The sequence below is a fragment of the Pan troglodytes genome, chromosome 7 (assembly GCF_028858775.2).
Source record: "Pan troglodytes isolate AG18354 chromosome 7, NHGRI_mPanTro3-v2.0_pri, whole genome shotgun sequence".
Lineage (NCBI taxonomy): Eukaryota > Metazoa > Chordata > Mammalia > Primates > Hominidae > Pan > Pan troglodytes.
The window spans coordinates 155,469,824-155,488,628 of record NC_072405.2 but is presented as its reverse complement, the minus strand read 5'-3'; the positions used below and the strand labels follow the sequence as shown (position 1 = coordinate 155,488,628).

At 46.8% G+C, this 18,805-nt stretch overlaps 1 protein-coding gene and 1 long non-coding RNA gene across 9 annotated transcripts in view; one reads left to right on the top strand and one right to left on the bottom strand.

Annotated features, from left to right (window-relative positions):
* Nucleotides 1–18,805, bottom strand: part of LOC129135354 (E3 ubiquitin-protein ligase TRIM52) — a 69,715-nt gene that overhangs the window by 33,432 nt on the left and 17,478 nt on the right. For 2 of the 8 annotated variants that reach the window (XM_063816736.1, XM_063816738.1), the window contains exons 2-6: nt 16,553–16,758; nt 9,374–9,589; nt 8,435–8,497; nt 7,050–7,148; nt 3,963–4,114 (exon numbers count right to left, since the gene is read on the bottom strand). In XM_063816736.1, the coding sequence (XP_063672806.1) occupies nt 16,678–16,758 (81 nt within the window). In that variant the 3' untranslated portion in view covers nt 3,963–4,114; nt 7,050–7,148; nt 8,435–8,497; nt 9,374–9,589; nt 16,553–16,677. Of the gene's footprint in view, nt 1–3,962; nt 4,115–6,663; nt 6,723–6,985; nt 7,149–7,531; nt 7,662–8,434; nt 8,498–9,373; nt 9,590–11,870; nt 12,122–16,552; nt 16,759–16,857; nt 16,944–18,805 lie in introns of those variants that run through there. The other 6 variants (XM_063816742.1, XM_063816734.1, XM_063816739.1 and 3 more) reach the window with 6 other exon arrangements.
* On the top strand, nt 12,679–16,557 carry LOC129135775 (uncharacterized). Its single transcript, XR_008536898.2, has 3 exons — nt 12,679–15,498; nt 15,646–15,905; nt 16,477–16,557. It is a non-coding gene; the product is annotated as an uncharacterized LOC129135775 (long non-coding RNA).

Here is an 18,805-nt window from a genome sequence, read left to right as displayed (position 1 = left end):
GGGGTGTACACCTCCTTTGGAATATTGTTCTTAATATCCATGATGGGAGAGGATGATATTACTCCCAATATCGTAACAAGTGTACAGCCGCCTGTGATATAGTTCCTAATATCTAGGTGGAGAGGATGATATTACTGCCCATATCACATGAGTTGTAAAACCCCTTCCATATTTTGCCTACAATCCCGAGGGGAGAGGACGATACTACTCCCAGTATTGAAGAAGGTGTACACCCCCCTGGGACATTATTCCCAATATCCACGTTGGGAGATGATGACATTACGCCCAATATCGCAGGGGATGTACACCCACCCCGGGATATTGTTCCTTATATAGAGAGGGGGAGGGGATGATATTACTCCCAATATCGCAGGGGCTGTACACCCCTCCTGTGATATTGTTCTTAATATCCTAGGAAAGAGAGGATGATACTACACCCAATATCTCAGGGGGTGTACACCCACCTCCTTCAGATATTGTTCTTAATGTACTCCACCTCCCCCGACCAGGGATATTGTTCCTTATATCCAGGGTAAGAGAGGCTAACATCACGCCCAATATCGCAGGGGGTGTACACACCCTCTGTGATTTTGTTCCTAGTATCCAAAGGTAGAGACGATGATATTACTGGCTATATCGCAGGGGGTGTACACCCCTCTTGTGATACTGTTCTTAATATTTAGGGAGGGAGACAATGATAGTACTGTCCATATTGCTGGGGTCACAACACCCCCGTGACGTTGTTTTTAATATTCAGTTTGGGAGAGGATGATAATAATTTCAATATAACAGGGGACACCCCCCCGTGATGTTGTCCCTAATGTCCAAGGGAAGAGAAATGATATGACTCACAATATGTCAAGGGGTGTACATCCCCTGTATAATATTCTTCCTAATATCCAGGGGGGATTAGAATGATATTACTCCCAATATCACAGGGGGTGTATGCGACCCCTTTTATATTGTTTCTAATATCTAGGGAGGGAGAAGATGATATTACTCCCAATATTGTAGGGGTGTTACACCCCTCCCGTGACATTGTTTTTAATATTTAGGTAGGGAGTGGATGATATTACTCTCAATATCTCAGAGGTTTTACACTCTTCCTGGGATATGGTTTCTAATATTAAGTGGGAGAGAGGATGATATTATTCCCAGTATCGCAGGGGGTGTGCATGTCCTGTTATTTTGTTCCTAATATCCAGGTTGGGAGAGGATGATATTACTGCCTATATCGTAGGAGTTGTACACCCCATCAGTGATATTATTCCTCATATTCAGGGGAAAAGAGAATGACATTACTCCCAATAGCGCAGGAGGTGTACACACCCCTTTGATATTGTTCCTAATACGCAGTGGAGGAGACGATGATATTACTGGCCATATCGCGAGGGGTGTACACCTCCTCTGTGATATTGTTTTTCATATCCAGGGGTTAGAGGATGACGTTACTCCCATGATCGTAGTGGGTGTACACCAATTCTGTTTTATTGTTCTTAATATCCAGGGAGGGAGAGGATGATATTACTGTCACTATCGCAAGGGGTAGACACTCCTTCTTTGATATGGTTCCTAATATCCAGGGGGGAGAGTATGATATTAATCCCAAAATCGCTGTGGGTATACACCCCTTTTTGATATTGTTCCTAATATGCCGGGGGAGAGTCTATGATATTACTGCCCATATCACAGGGTGTGTACACCAGAACTGCTATATTGTTTCTTATTTCCAGCAATGAAGAAGTTGATATTACTCCCAAAATGGAATGGGCTGTAAACCCCCCATAAGATACTGTTCCTAATATCCAGGGGGAAAAGGATGATATTACTTTCAATGTTGCGGCACATGTATCATCTGCCTGTTATATTGTTCCTACTATCTGGGGTGGGGGCAGCGGGGTGAGAACGATATTACTCGCAATATCTCAGAGGGTGTACACTGCCCCTGTGATATTGTTCTAAATATCCACTGGGGTAGAAAATTACTCCCAATATCGCAGGTGGTGTAAACGCCCCCCTATATTTTTTCTAATATCCAGGTGAGGTAGGATGATATTACTCCCAATATCACAAGCGGTGTACACACCTTCTTTGATATTTTTCCTACTATTTACTTGTGGAGAGGATGATATTACTCCCAGTATCGAAAGAAGTGTCCAAGCCCCCTGTGATATTGTTCCTAATATCCAGGTTAAAAGAGGATGATATTACCCCCAATATCGCAGGGGGTTGGCTGTACACTCCGCCTGTGATATTATTTCTAATATCCAGGGGAAGAGAGAATAATATTACTCCCAATATCGCAGGGGCTGTACACACCTTGTGATATCGTTCCTAATATCAGTGAGGGGAGGAGATGATATTACCACAAATATCAGAAGAGACGTACACCTTTCCTGTGATATTGTTCCTAATCTCCATTTTGGGAGAGGATGATATTACTCACAATATCGCAGGGGTTATACACTTGCCCTGTGATATTGTTCCTAATATCCAAGTTGGGAGAGGATGATCTCACTCCCCATATCGCTGGGGGTATACACCCCTTCTGTGATATTGTTCCTAACATCCACAGGGGAAGAGATTAATATTACTCCCAATATCCCAGGGGGTACACGTCCCCACTGTTATATTGTACCTAATATCAAGGGGTGGAGAAAATGATATTACTCCCAATAGCGCCGTGTGTATACAGCCCTCCTGTGATATTGTCCCTAGTATCCAGGGGCTAAAGATAGATATTACTCCCAATATCCAGGGTATAGAAGTTGATATTAAACCGAATATCACAGTGGGTGTACACAACTCCTGTCATATTGTTCCAAATATCCAGGCAGAGAGAGGATAATATTACTCAAAACATTCCTGGGGGTGTACACAGCCCTCTGTGATATTGTTTCTAATATACAGAAAGGGAGAGGATGATATTACTCTCAATAAACAGAAGGGTACAATTCCCATGTCATGTTGTTCTGAATATCTAGGGTGAGAGGATGATATTACTCCCAACATTGCAAAAGTTGTAAACACCTTCTGTGATATTGTTCCTAATATCCGGGGGAAAGAGGATGATGTTACTCCCAGGATCGCAGGGGGGTGTACACCCCCCTCCCCGTGATATTGTTCCTAATATCCAGGGGAAAGAGGATGATGTTACTCCCAGGATCGCAGGGGGGTGTACACCCCTCCCCGTGATATTGTTCCTAATATCCGGGGGAAAGAGGATGATGTTACTCCCAGGATCGCAGGGGGGTGTACACCCCCCTCCCCGTGATATTGTTCCTAATATCCAGGGGAAAGAGGATGATGTTACTCCCAGGATCACAGGGGGGTGTGCACCCCCCTCCCCGTGATATTGTTCCTAATATCCGGGGGAAAGAGGATGATGTTACTCCCAGGATCGCAGGGGGGTGTACACCCCCATGATACTGTTTCTAACATCCAGAGGGGGAGAAGTTGATATTACTTCACACATCGCCAGGGGTGTACACCCCACCTGTGATATTGTACTTAATATTTAGCGGGAGAGAGGGGGGTGATATTACCAATAACGTAGGGGAAAGTCAACCCCCTCTCCCCCGCTGGATATTACGAGACATATGACAGGGAGGTGTCCACCCCCCACCATATGGAGAGTAATATCACCCTGTTCTCCCCCCACCTCCAGCTTCTTTCTGCTAAGGTCCCCTTGCCCCTCCAGGTGGCTTTCTTGGGCAGGGCATAAAAGAAATTACGTGGTTTTCTTGCTCAGATTTGTTCGCAAGTCCACGAGAAATACTCAGGGAGTCTTGCAAAAATCCGGTGTTACAGCAGCTAAGTCAGCCAGCTAGCCGTGCCCTACAGTTGAGATGGCATGTCATGATTCCCCTCTCTTTTACTTGCTGACTCCTCCTCAGCCTTCCGGACTCTGCTTAGGTGCCTCTTCCTCCAGGTTGTCCGCTCCCGTCCCCACCCTTCCTTACCTGCTCTCCTAATACCATGGGCTGATCCAGCGCAGCATTTGTCACACATCTTACAGCTGCCTGCCTCCAGTCTGTATCCGGACTCCACGACCTGAAGGTAAGGGCTGCATCTGCCTTGATCATCATTGTATCCCTTGCTCCTACAACAGCACCTAACACAGAGTAATTCCTCAGTCAACATTTTCTGGATGGGTGAACAAAAAATAAATCTACACATCAAGTGAAAATTAGGCGGAGCAGAAATGAAGCAAGTGATAAAGTACAAGAGAAGCTTATACCTGTTATTCTAGGCATGCTAATTCTAATTTTAGAATTGCTGTGGTTACTTCATGTTACTCTGCCAGGCTTCAGTGTTAGGCAAGGGCAATTCTCTGTGTAAGCAGGGATAGCTTTCCTCAAAGGTCCTGTTGGTCCTGGGAAGTGATGGTACATGGGACTCAGCCCTCAAACCAGAAGGCTAAGCTAAACTAGCAGGAGAGCTGCAGCAGGAACCTTCTGGCAGGAAAGAAACAGCATGCTCTGTGTACCACCCGTGTGTGACCGGAAATAAAGGATGCCCACCATGTGAAGACTGACCAGGATGCAGAGAGAAGGACGTCAGGCAAGATCCCGCCCGTGCTTAGGGACATAACATGTTTATTAGCATCATTAAGTACTAGCTGACATGCATAGAGCATTGAGTATGTGCCAGGCACTGTGCTAAGCACTTCACATTCACTATTTCATGGAATCCCCACCATGGCCCTATAAGGCAAAACTTATAAATATCACCATTAGATAGATGGGGAAATTGAGGCTTGGAGAGGTTAAGTTGTTTGCCTGAGGTCACAAAGCTGGTAAGCAGCAGAGCTGGAATCCAAACCAACAGAAATTCCATCTAGATACCCAACTCCCCACTGCCGTCTATCCTTGGAAACTAGACTAGTCTCCAAGGAAACATGAATCTACATTTTCTTTCAACTAATAAGAGCTCTTTCCTTACAGTAATTATTTAAATAGTTTTAATAAAAATTTAAAATGTATTTCAAGATTAAAGTTTCAAAGCCATCAAACATCAAATATATATGAAAATACATTTGTATATATTATAAACAGATATATGACGTGACATGAAGTGCTGGATCCAGTGCATCAGAAAATACACGCAAATATAAAATACCCGACAGCATTATGTAAAACATCAGCTGCTTGCCAAATCGGTATTAAATACTTAAGCACTGTGACCTGTTGCTTAAAGTATTACAAATCCAGCCTTATCTAAAAATCTCTATTTGTCCTAGGAAACCAATACTTTTTAAAAACAATAATTTGGTAATTTTAATAATATTTAGATCTATCTAAACTTAAAGCCTACATATTTACCACCCTTTTACATGCTTACCAGTATTACAGACACAATAAATTTTATCAGGTATTTTTGATAATGTGCTAGGAATTGTTTGAAATATAAAGAAGAATAAGATTTCGTTTTCACCATCTCAGAGATTCCAGATAGTGGTGGACACAGAAACCCGTGAAAATAACTGCAGGATGAAATAGACAAAATTATAGAAGCCCTATGTACCATGGAAAAATGGACATGGACATGGAAATTTTATTTCATATGCATACTCGTTAAAGAAAGAAGAAGCCTAAAAAAGTTAGCTACCTTTGGTTTTTATTACTTACGTCTTACACTCAAGTGAACTTTTTTCTGTCTAATCTCATTCAAATCCTGAGTCCTTTTAATTAAGTTATCCTAAAATGAATTTTCATGAACACAGAATTTGTGCTATTACTCTATCTGCACCTCATGGATATTACCAGATTTTAGATTTTATGTTTTAAAACACAAAACAATATAAAACCTAAAGTTTTAACATAAAATGTCTTTGGATCTTCAACTAAAATACTAAAGATATAAAAAACTTTATTCTCCTCAAGATAAAACTAGATTTAAAATTGTCAATGAAATAGTTGATTGATCATTTATATTTCTATAAATATATGGAAAATAATCTATTTTTTAATTGTAAGACATTACAATTTTAGATTGTATTTGCATTTAGGAAAATTTCACATAATCTTTACCAGATCCATGGTTAAGTAACATGTTACTGTTAAGTATGCTGATGGAGGCACATTTCCTCCATCAGCATAGGAATCGGATGACCTGGGAAAGGGAGTATTGTTAGTTTTCCTAGCGCCAGCTTCAATAGGGATTGGGGTTATTTAAAAATACAGGAGAAAAATAAGGAGGCGCTCAAAAACAAAACACAAAACCCACATCGATGGGGGTATGTCAAAGGGGGGAACAGGAGATAACTGAAAGAGTTCCCAATGGTCAAAGCTGGGATAATTTGAGCAACAAAATAAAGCAGTATTAAATTGTAACCCAAAGTATAAAATATTCATGTGTCCACACTGATAAACATAAATGATCGAACTAATAAAGCGATAGGGACAAGTGTCCCTTGCAGAAGAATTTCAATTAATTATGTAGACCACTCCCAAGAAAGTACACTACAACTCCCCATTCCTTTAGTGTGGGCCGTGCATAGTGATTTCCTTCCAAAGAGCACAGTATGAAATGGGGGAAAAGAGTAACTTTACAATGGAGAAACCTGACAAACACTCCTTCAGCCAGGTGATCAGGTCGTCAACATCAACATCAATAACAGTCATAACCTTTTATTTCATGCCATAAAATGGTGACACTTACTTGTGTTAGAAAAATTTAATAGCAATGTAATCATTATATCTCTGCAATCAGCTGAAGTTCTAAGAAAAAATGACAATGTTGAAAGTTGTATCATCATTATTATAAACTTTCATGTTCAGTATATGTAAACTCCAAAGCCAATTTCAAAAGATATTTTTGTGAAATACCATTCTTTAAAAAAAAGGATATTATATATAATTGTATGAATGCTAAATGTTTTACAGTACTGATTTGCTACATTTTATGTATGCTGTAAAACAAATACCATTTTAAAGTATATTGGAATTCGTAACTAAAGTAATAAATAAATGCTTGAAATATACCCAGTAGAAACTTATTTTTATTATCCAATCCTTTTGATAAGAAATGCCTCTAGTGTTACGTACAAACTTGATCTTCTTTGAAATGTGTTGTCCACTGCTTTTCTGTTTCTGTCACAGTAGCTATAAACAGCTGTTTAAGGATATCCTTATCTAAATTTCTGCCTGCAAACAAAACAAAATATGACGTGATTACATTGTGCTTATTAAAATGACACAGTTCACCTATCAATTCCAGTTCATTAAATGCTTTACGGTGTTTAGAAATTTACAAAAAGAATAGTAATTGAGTGATTCCATCTTTAACTTTCCAGGTCAGTACATCAAAGTCACATTGGTCCTTGGATTAACCACTTTTCTAAAACTGAAGAAGAACAAAAGTCCTAACAAGCTTTTACGAACGTTGTAACATGATAAAGATGAAACACTGACCACAAGCTTATTTTTAAAAGAGGACCTGAATGGTTAATCTGTTTAAGTGGTACATGATATCCCTTTCAAATATATTTTTCACTTTGTTTTAAAACTGTGAATCCTTTGAGACTCACCAAGGAGGACCAATCGATTTGTTCTCTCAGTGTCATCCTTCCAGCTCACTGGAGTCTCCTCCAGATCATAGAGCTCATGGACACCCTGGACAATCACTTGTTGTGATTTGTCTTTGATTGACACCAATCCCTGCTCAAAGGAGAATTGACTGAACATTAATCAGCCTCAGTTCAAACTTAAAAGCAGAAATAGAGCATCAATGTTAATGGATTAATTACTGATATTCACTTAAAAAATACAAACTCTTAAGCTGAGAAAATTACTTAATTCCAATTATTTGTGAATTACAAGAAGTTTCTTAATGTTTTTCATTTTCAAAAAAGGTTTCTGTGTATTGATTTTTTTTTTTGAACAATCCCCTTTTCTAATGATAAAGTTAATACATATATTAGGATGGTTTTTCAGTGTTATTTATCACAACCAAAACCTGAAACAAAATGATGAAATATGTGTCATATCCTATTGATTAAAGATTTTATATAATGTTTCACAGTTTTAGTGGGAAAAGTTGAGAAGTTAAAGGAGTTTGGTTATATTAAATAATTTGTTTTAGAAATGGGTTGCAATCAATGAACAATGATGAAATAAAGAAAAACTATTATATTTATCTGAATATGAGCTCATTGTGTATTGATTTGCAGAAATGAGAAATGAATTATCTGATAAACTGGCTCCTATGGGGATGAAATTAATTTATTTGAAATAATATTCTTAATTTACCAAAAACTTTGTGCACACAGTGTGTAGACACTACAAAGCACCTTACAAGGAGAAACGTGTAAGGATGGCATGACTCGCTGGCAGCCCTGGGCTTGTCCACGGTACCCCCATGATGAACAGTAACTCCATTGTGTAAACGCCCATGAACATAAGATTACAGGACTTTTCCAGTTTAGACATACCATATTTTCTTTCAGACAATTCTTCAATTTGTTTACGTAGATCAGCGATATGATTCCATTTCTCTGAAAATCAAGCAAAAGTTGCTTCTCAATAATACGTCCCTATGTCAGAGCAGCACTAACGTATAATGACTGATTTCATATATTTTACATTCTAACAGTCCATATCATTTTATTGCTTTCAAGAAAAAATTTCCCCTTTTTGGTGGTTCTTAGAATTGGTTTAATGGGAGACTATTAGAGAAGCTGAAAAGCAGGAGGGCAGAAAAGTTCAATCAAATTAAACACAATAACAGGGAGGTCACAATGAGGCGGTCTCCAGGGGTCTTTTAGCAAACTTCCTAAAACATGTCTCAGCTGTGTGAAATAAGACTTTACAGCAGCCGGGTGCAGTGGTGCAGGCCTGTAATCCCAGCACTTTGGCAGCAGAGGCAGGTGGATCGCTTTGAGCTCAGGGCAACATAGCCAAAACCCCCCTCCCTAGCCCCACCCCCACCCCGTCCCTACCAAAAATACAAAACAGCAGGGCATGGTGGCGGGCGCCTGTAGTCCCAGCTACTCAGGAGGCTGAGGCAGGAGAATCACCTGAACCCAGGAGGCAGACATTGCAGTGAGCCAAGATCACGCCACTGCTAGCCTGGATGACAGAGCAAGACTCCACCTCAAAAAAACAAAAACAAAAACACAAGAGGGACCCCCGACCTTACAGATACAAGTTTAAGAGGGACCCCTAAGCAAAAAATGCCAACCCTTTTTCTCCCAATCATTGAAACACCAGGAGGGTGTAACAGTTTTGCAGCCTAGCTGTAGCAGGCTGATGCCCCCAAGATGCCCATATCCTAATCCCGGGAACTGGTGAACATGACCTTATATGGCAAAAGGGGCTTTGCAGATATAATGAAGTTAAGGGTCTTTGGCTTTTGGGGTTGATGTACTCACTCGGATCCTTGTAAGAGCAGAGCAGGTGATGGAGAGGGTGGGAGGTGTAGTGACAGAAGCAGGAAACTCCAGTCATTCGAGACGGGCAGCACAAGCTGAGGAGTGCAGGCCACCTCTACGGCCAGGAAACGGATTCTCCCTCAGAGCTTCGGAGGCCACCGACCCTGCTCCCACCTTGACTCAGTAGGACTTACTGTAGAATTCTGGCCTTCAGACCTGTAAGGGAATACATTTTGGTTGTTTTAAGTCACTAAGTGTGTGGTAATTTGTTGCAGCAGCCACAGGAAACTAGTATTGTAGTGAAGCCTCAAAACCCCCCTGAAGGGGCTGGGCTCAGTGGCTCATGCCTGTAATCCCAGCACTTTGGGAGGCCGAGGTGGGTGGATCACTTGAGGTCAGGAGTTCGAGACCAGCCCAGCCAACATGGTGAAATGCCATCTATACAAAAAATACAAAAACTAGCCGGGCATGGTGGTACATGCCTGTAATTTCAGCTACTCAGGAGGCTGAGACAGGAGAATTGTTTGAACCCAGGGGGGCGGAGGTTGCAGTGAACTGAGATTCCACCACTACACTCCAGCCTGGGTGACAGAGCGACACTCCATCTCAAAAACAAAACAAAACAAAAAAACCCCACCTGAAGGTTTCCAGTTCTGCCAGCAGTCTCCCACCCAACCCCCAGAATCAGACATTCCATTGCTGTGGGCCATGGACGGGCAGAAGAAAGCACCTTCTCATGGCAGAGGCCTACCCAGGAGAAACCCAAGGGAAGGCACTGCTGGGCTGGCCCCTCTCTGCCAAGGCCATATTCTTTTTTGTTTGAGGCCAGTTTCACTCTGTCTCCCAGACTGGAGTGCAGGGGCACAATCTCGGCTCACTTCGACCTCTGCCTCCCCAGTTCAAGTGATTCTCCTGCTTCAGTCTCCTGAGTAGCTGGGATTACAGGAGTGTAGCATGCCTAGCTAATTTTTGTATTTCTAGTAGTGATGGGGTTTTGCCATGTTGCCCAGGCTGGACTCGAACTCCTTGCCTCAAGTAGTCCACCTGTCTCAGCCCCGCAAAGTGCTGGGATTACAGGAGTGAGCCACTGCACCCAGCATTTGCCAAGACCTTTGATGGCAGGCTTTTTCCAGGTGATCAGTCCTTGTCTGGTCTGGCTCTGCCCCACTCTCCTCCTCACCTAGTTGGAATCCCTAGCTACTTTTCAGTAGAGGAGAGTGTGTACCCCAATCCCAGCTTGGTTCAGATCTGCATTTAACTCATGGAACCTGGCTGCTCCCCAGGTCCTGAAGAAAAAAAACGGTCTCTCTGTGGGTATGATAAAGGATGGGCCTGTCCCCAGGACCCTGTGAGAGGGAAGCCCAATGTCCCACCAGGTTGGCAGGGCTGGGGAAGGGAAAGTGTTATGGCAGCCCCAAGAAAAAAAAGAGGCAGCAGAGGGAGCAGGACAGCGCTCACATGGAACTCATGCCACTGCCTGAGTGAGGGGAGGGAGGAGTGCACGCCAGTGACGTCAGGGGGCAGAGAGGCGCAGTTCCAGGGCGGCTTTCCCCCTCACTTCCTGCCATGTTACTCTGATCGCCTCCAGGTGAGCCTGCCCACTTTGTGCCCAGGGGCCTGTAGAAAACCACAGCTCCCCATGGTTATGGCCCCAGGAGTGGGGCAGAGCAGGGAGGAGTCCTGGACAGAGGAGAGGCAGGGGCAGGAGGGAGTGGGCCTCAAACTCCAGGAGGGGGCCCTTCTCATGGGTCCTGCTTTCTGGCTTCTCCTTCCTTACCCCTGGGCTGATCACTCGGGGAAGAACTGAGACAAAGTTTCTCACCCTCAGGCCCAAAGGGTTTAATCACTGGGCCCTTAGGGAGGTGTGAGCCCCCTGAAAGGATGCAAGGTTTTGTTTTCTTTTGTTTTTTGAGACAGAGTTTCGCTCCTGTCGCCCAGGCTGGAGTGCAGTGACCTCACCACACTACAACCTGCGCCTCCCAGGTTCAAGTGATTCTCCTGCCTCAGCCTCCTGAGTAGCTGGGATTACAGGTGCCTGCCACCAGGCCCAGCTAACTTTTTGTATTTTTAGTAGAGATGCGGTTTCACCACGCTGGCCAGGCTGGTCTCAAACTTCTGACCTCGTGATCCACCCCACCTCGGCCTCCCTAAGTGCTGGGATTACAGGTGTGAGCCACCATGCCCGGCCCCAAATTATCTTTTAATTATAAAGACATACATATTGTTTAAACAAGTCAATAAATAACTATATTGAATAACAAAGTGAAGCCTTCCCTTTACCACAATCAACCTACTGTTCTCTCTCTATCTGAGGCTCTCTTCCCACGTTCCACTGTCCCAGACTTCTGCAAAGTATTTATGTATCTATTTAGGTATCTGTCCATCTTTCCATTCCTTTCTCAATTATATATTCTGGTGGTTTCGCTCTCCACGTGGCAACTCTACATCCAGGATCAAAACGGCATCAAAGGAAGCTTGGAACAGTGACAACCCCTACCTGAGATGTCTCCATTCCAGGGGCAAGGCTGCCTGGTGCCTGATACCCATGAGATTAGGAAAAGCAGGTGGGGTCCTGTCCACCCCTTCTATTCCCGAACGCTTGGCAGAGTTCCTGTGGCTAACATGCCAGTTGTATCGACTTCTGCGCAGTCTCATGTGAAGTGCCACACTACGTTCTCAGCCTGGGAGGTTTCAGGGCTCAGCTGGCTCAGATCCCATGTGTGGGGAGCATTAAGAAAAATATGTCACCTGTATAAGACTAGTGGCAAAAATCTGACTCAGTGCTACTTCTCTGTTTGTCCTTTACTTAAAAAGAGAACCATAATTAAAATGATCCAGAAAAGAGAACCAAGCAGGAAACTGAGTTGCTTGGGGAAAGGACCATGCTGCATTGATTTTTACATACCCAATGCCAGCAGTGCATCAGGTACACAACAGGTTCTCAATAAATTGTTAAATGGGTAAGTTGATAGAATAAAAAACAAGGTCTCTTCCCAGTGCTGCATGCAGAAAAGCTCAGTTAGAGTGAATTCCTATTTGCAAAGATGAGAGATTTTTAGTCTTCTGATGGCTGTTTCCTCCTCTCTGTTTTCTTTGCCACAGTTTAGGGGCAAAGAAAAGTTTCTATCTCTCTGAAACGGTAGGAGAAACCCTTGGGGCTTAGCTAACAAATCAGGCTCTCTCTTTCACATGTTGTGAGAATAGAAATATTTAACCATCAGCACAGACAATGTCATTTGCATAAGGGAGTGACTTCCTGGCTGAGAGATGGTCAGAATAACATAGAGCCCAGGAGTGAAGGCAGTGAAGTTTGCGAGCCTAGGGCTCTGGTTCTGGTGTCTGCTTCGTGGCTGTGTGATCTTGGGCAAGTTTCCTAAATGCCCTGCTTCTCAGTTTTGTCATCCATAAAATGATAACAACAGTACCTGCCTCAAATAGTGTGTGGAAGAGGCTTAAACAAGCTAATGTAAGTCAAATCTTGAGCACAATCCCTGGTGTAGCTATACATGTTTGTGTATATATCAGAAGCTCGAAATTATACCATTAGTATTAATAACATACTCTGGACCCTCATTATGATGCTATTCTCAATATCCCAACACTTGATTTGTATTGACAACTCCTAGGCTCAACTGTTCTTCCCACCTCAGCCTCCCGAGTAGCTGGGAATACAGCCACCACACCTGGCTAATTTTTAATTTTTTTTTTTGTAGAGACAGGGTCTTGCTATGTTGCCCAGGCTGGTCTCAAACTCCTGGCCTCAAGAAATCCTCCCACCTGGGCCTCCCCAAGTGCTAGGATTTACAGGCATGAGCCACCATGCCCAGCTCCCTTCCTCCCCTCTGCTCTCCTAACTCCATCTCAGCATCTGCCCCTGAGGACAAATGCAACAGGGCAATCAGTACATCCATGAACTTCCCATCAGTCCTGTGGTGGACTAACCCAGGGACAATGGTCACTGTCCCCTCTGGTGCATTCTTTGTCCCCATCAGCCTAGTAAGCTCCGGGGCTGGCAGCTGGCACAGAGTAGGAGGCTGCACTCCCTGACCTTTCTATGCTGCACACAGTCCTGTGTCCATCCTGTCCTCAGACCTGCCAGGGCCATGACCAACCTGCCAAGAGTGTGGGAATTGGTATGTGACCCAGCTCTAGGAGGAGGTGGAGCAAGCAAATATAGGGGAAGCTGCTCCCCCAGTAGGTTTAGAGGGAGACTGGGGTGGGGGCGCAGCAGGGCCAGGCGGGTTAGGGTGTGTGGGTGACGGTGTGCAGGTGAGGGTGTGCGGGTGGGGGTGTGTGGGTGGGGGTTTGTGGGTGAGGGTATGAGTGCCTGTCTGGCTCTCCTGGGTGGGGCTGGATGAATGTTTGGGCACAGGCGGCAGCTGTCACGTGGCCTGGCTGTGGGTTTGAGACAGAAGCCAGGCAGGTGGGCTGTGTCAGGCACAGCTACAAACTGTGCCAAGGAAGCGGACCAGAGCAGGGGCCCAGGGAAACCTCTGCCTTAGCAGAAGATACTGGGGAGACAGGATCAATCGGGGAGGTCTTCCAAGGCACATGGTGCTTCATGGAGCCAGGGCCCAGGACAGGGAGGGCTGTAACCCTGGCTTGCCTGATTGGCTGAGCACAGACAGAAGAGGGTGTGGGCAGCCCGCCAGGTGGATGCCTAAGTGAGGAAGGAATGGGTGGCCAGGTGACTGAGACCGCCAAGACCAGGACCCCACTGTCAGGCCTGTGGCTTCCAAACGCCTGTGGGAAGTGTTCCCCTTTGGACACTGAGGCCATCGGCTTCAGCTTCACACCCTTTTCCAGACAAAGACCCTCAGGTAACCTCAAGAGTCACTTCTGGCCTTCCCCAGAGGGGAAAGGAGAGGGGTGCCTGTGGGCAGGTGACCCTCAGTGCTGGTGGAGGGCACAGCAGAGAGACTGCCTGCATATGGGAGGCCCCCAGCAGACCTTGCCCAGACGTCAGCCCTGGTTTGAGGCAAACTGTAAAATTATCACAATTTAGGCCAGGTGCAGTGGCCTATGCCTGTAATCCCAGCACTTTGGAAAGCCATGGCAGAAGGACTGTCTGAGCCTGCAGTGAGCTATGACTACACTCCTGCACTTCAACCTGGTCAACAGAGGAAGACACTGTATCTAAAATAAATAGGCTTGGCATGGTGGCTCACACCTGTAACCCCAACACTTTGGGAGGCCGAGGCAGGTGGATCACCTGAGGTAAGGAGTTCGAGACCGGCATGACCAATATGGTGAAACCTCATCTCTACTAAAAACACAAAAGTTAGCCGGTCGTGGTGGACCGTGCCTGTAATCCCAGCTACTCAGGAGGCTGAGGCAGGAGAAATCGTTTGAACCCAGGAGGCAGAGGTTGCAGTGAGCCAAGGTCGCGCCACTACACTCCAGCCTGGGCGACAGAGTGAGACTCCACCTCAAGAAAATAAATAAGATGGGAAAGCTATGTTCTTAACATTTTTCAAATGATAATTCATACTAAAGAATGTTACCAATACTAATGCACAAAGCATTTTATAAGTTTTAGACTATTAATAAAAAGACACGAAAACTGAGGTATTTGTAATCATGCTTAATATTGGAAGTTCCTATACCTGCAATGTAGCAACTAATTATACAAAAATTTAATAAATGACAAAATAAAATTTTGCAAACAGATTTGTAATAACCAGAAAGAAATCTGTATTGGCAATTAATGTAACATAATTAAAAATAATTTGTTATGGTCACCTGCTAAATGCTAATTAATGTAAAATGTTAAAAGATTATTTCAATTATGACATCTTAATTTTTAATGGCTTGAAATATTATAAATATAAAAAACAGGTTTCTAAATTTAAAAGAAGAATGACTAAATTTTTCAGAAATATTTCATATTTCTTGTCATACAATATAAGAACACCATTCCATGTTTCCTTTTACATTAGGAACCTTCCCTCATCTCACTGAAAGGAGAATGCTGGAAGGTGCTAGTAAGATGACAGTCCGTCTAAGGACTCCAGAACTGAAGGAACTGTTTTGTGGCAATGCATGTCACTTCCCTAACTCAACTGGAAAAGGAGACAAAAACCTAGTGTTTTCAACCCTCAAGCTAGCAAGAAAACACAGCCCAGGTAAGATCATCTCTTCTCCAATGGAGCTGGAGTCTACTCAACAAGAGGCGACCATTTAGAATAGAATTGTTCAGAAGTTTGCTAACAATAAGCAGCCAACATAGACACATTCTCCATTAAATCTAAAATTCCCTTTTCCCCCACTAGGGTGCCTGAGGGGCATGTAGCAAAAGTGATCCCAACCACACCACGCAAACTAGCCAAGAAACCTTTTTGCCTTCACACATCTGAGAGTCCCTGAGAAGCCGGAGACAACACAGAGGCAGCAAAACACCAACAGGAGAGTCCCAGCATCAGTTCCTGGCCACAGAAACCCTCCTGAGCAGCAGGCAGAACAGAATCCACTACAGCAATCAGCCTGCCAGAGAAGCCTCTGCCCCTGTGGCCTGAGGTTCCACTTTCCCCAGGTGACACCACGGGCAGGTGGGCTGAAGAAGTGGGAAGGTCAAATCGACTGGCCCAGCCAGGATGCCTCTTTGATGATACAAGTGATACCGGTCTAAGCCTCCCCTCTTCCGCAGGGGAAACTAGGTGGCCCAAAGGGTGCCCAGAGGCAGGGGACCTGCCACAGCAGCCACCCTCCTGGGAGGTTCCCTTTCTTCCCCTTGGTGAACTCCCTCTAACACACAGCTTGCCAGGGAAGCACCTTTTGTCTTACATGGAGGGATCCCACCACACCAAAACCCAGCCAAAGAAGCCTTTTGTCCCTTAAGGGTTACCACAACCAAAAACAAAAAGATACACAAATAGTAAGCCCCTAAATTCTGTTAAGAATGAAACAATGCTGCCACTCACACCTGGCTCAGACGCCAGCAGAAGGAGGGCACCCTCCAGAGACCGTAGGAGAAGGGGGAGGACTCCTCCTTGCCCTGGTCCACCACTGTCACTGAGGCCTGCGGTACAGAACCGGCAGCTTCTTACCCACCCCAGGCCGGGCCGGGCCCCAGAGCTCTCCTACTCCCCCTTCCTGGCCCCTAGACTTGCTGCTGCCGCCACCATTAGCGCCGACGCCAACGGAACCAGCGCTGCTGTCACCCTCCATGCATCTACTCACCCTCCAAGGCTCCTACTACTTGGCCTCCACGGGTACCCTCCTACCACTCCTGTTGAGCTGCAGTCTCCATCACCGTGGCCGCCACAACCGCAGGAGATGAATCACAGAGCTGTGCCATCTTCAGGCTACAACCTCCAGCTCACCACAGGGGACTCCTCCTTCATCAGCCTGGCTTGGAGCAGCTGGGCAGACAATGCCAGAAAAACCTACAACAGGATGCAGAAAGTGGCAGTGTTGGAGCCTCACCTTGTCTTGCTGGCCACTGGGTGGCAGGGACCAGTTTCAGCGAAGGCACTTACACCTACCCTCCAAAGTCCAGCCTCTCCTCCTAGACCAAGCTGGCCTCCTGACCTGGGGTGGGGACTGGAGACACCACAGTGCCCAGGGCTCACTGGGGAGCAAGAATAGCAGAAACTCAGACCCAGCCAGTCCTCTCCACCCAAGTACCAGTTCCCATTCCTCACTCCTCCACCCACAGGACCCTGAGCCCCCGTGGTGCCCACTACTCCACGCCTGGGGCCCCCAGATGGTCTCCACACCACGCAGCAAGAGGGCAAGGACCGGGGAACCATGGTGGGTGTGAGGGCCCTGGGGTGGTCAGAGGATTGCCGCGAAAACTCTGTACACCCTCCGCGCTCCAACACGAGCAGAAGTTGTTCACCCTCTAGAGCCTTGAGTCCGGGAAGAGGAGAAGGGCCCCTTCCTCAGAGGCCACCACTGTCGTGGCCACCTCCACAACCTGCCGCTGGCAGCAGCAGTGCAGCCTCCCCCCATAGCGCCCCAACCTGCCCCCCCACCGACAAGCGTAGCCCCCGGATTGTGCCCACAACACACCCAGAGACTGCTGCAGGCAGTGTAACCCTGATAGCGCCCCCAAACCACCCCTCTGCTCCTGGCAGTGTAACACTCGATAGTGTCCACAACCCATCTCCGCCACGGGTGTTGCAGCACCAAATAACGCCCCACCAAACCCGCCCCCTGCCTGAACCACAAGCAGCACAGCCCCAGATAGCGCCCCAATCTGCTCCCGTCTCGGGCAGTGAACGCCCAGGGTAGTGCACCCAACCAACCCCCCCCCCCACCCCACCTTCCCCTTTCCCCCACGGACAATGCAGCATTTGACAGCTCCCCTAAAGCACCCCCGACTGCCTGCCAGTTGGCATTGTTGCTGACATTGTAGCCCACGATAGCTCACCCAACCCGCCCCCTGCATCAGCCAGTGCAGCAGCTAATAATGCCCCTAACCCCCTGCCACCCACCACTGGCAGTGCACGACAGTGCACACAACCCACAACCTGCCTCCAACCCCCCGCCCCCTTAGGCAGTGTAGACCCTGATAGTGCAGCGAACCTGCCCCACTGCCAGCAATTCAACGCCTGATAGCGCCACCCACCAGCCCCCCGCGGCAGGCAGTGCAGCCCCAAAAGCACACCACACCCGCTCCCCTACCACCCCGCAAGCGGGCAGTGCAGCCGCAGAGAGCGCACCTACCCTGCCACCTTTCTACCAGTCTAACAGAGATGCAGTCTCCGTCGCCACCACCAACCACAGCCAGGAGAACCGCAGTGGCCAAGGCTCCAGCCACCAGTGTTGGACACGGTCCCCACCTTCTCCTAGACCTCCAGCCGGTCAAGAGCATCTCCAGCTGTCACCCACCCTCCTACCGCTCAGGCCTCCATGTTACTGCTCCAGCCCCCGCCTACCACTCAGGCCTCCATGTTACTGCTCCAGCCCCCGCCTACCACTCAGGCCTCCATGTTACTGCTCCAGCCCCCGCCTACCGCCCTGGCCGCCCTCTTACTGCTCCAGCCCCCTCCTACCGCTCAGGCCGCCATGTTACTGCTCCAGCCCCCCTCCTACCGCTCAGGCCGCCATGTTACTGCTCCAGCCCCCGCCTACCGCCCCGGCCGCCCTCTTACTGCTCCAGCCCCCGCCTACCGCTCAGGCCGCCATGTTACTGCTCCAGCCCCCTCCTACTGCTCAGGCCGCCATGTTACTGCTCCAGCCCCCTCCTACTGCTCAGGCCGCCATGTTACTGCTCCAGCCCCCCTCCTACCGCTCAGGCCGCCATGTTACTGCTCCAGCCCCCGCCTACCGCCCCGGCCGCCCTCTTACTGCTCCAGCCCCCGCCTACCGCTCAGGCCGCCATGTTACTGCTCCAGCCCCCTCCTACTGCTCAGGCCGCCATGTTACTGCTCCAGCCCCCTCCTACTGCTCAGGCCGCCATGTTACTGCTCCAGCCCCCCTCCTACC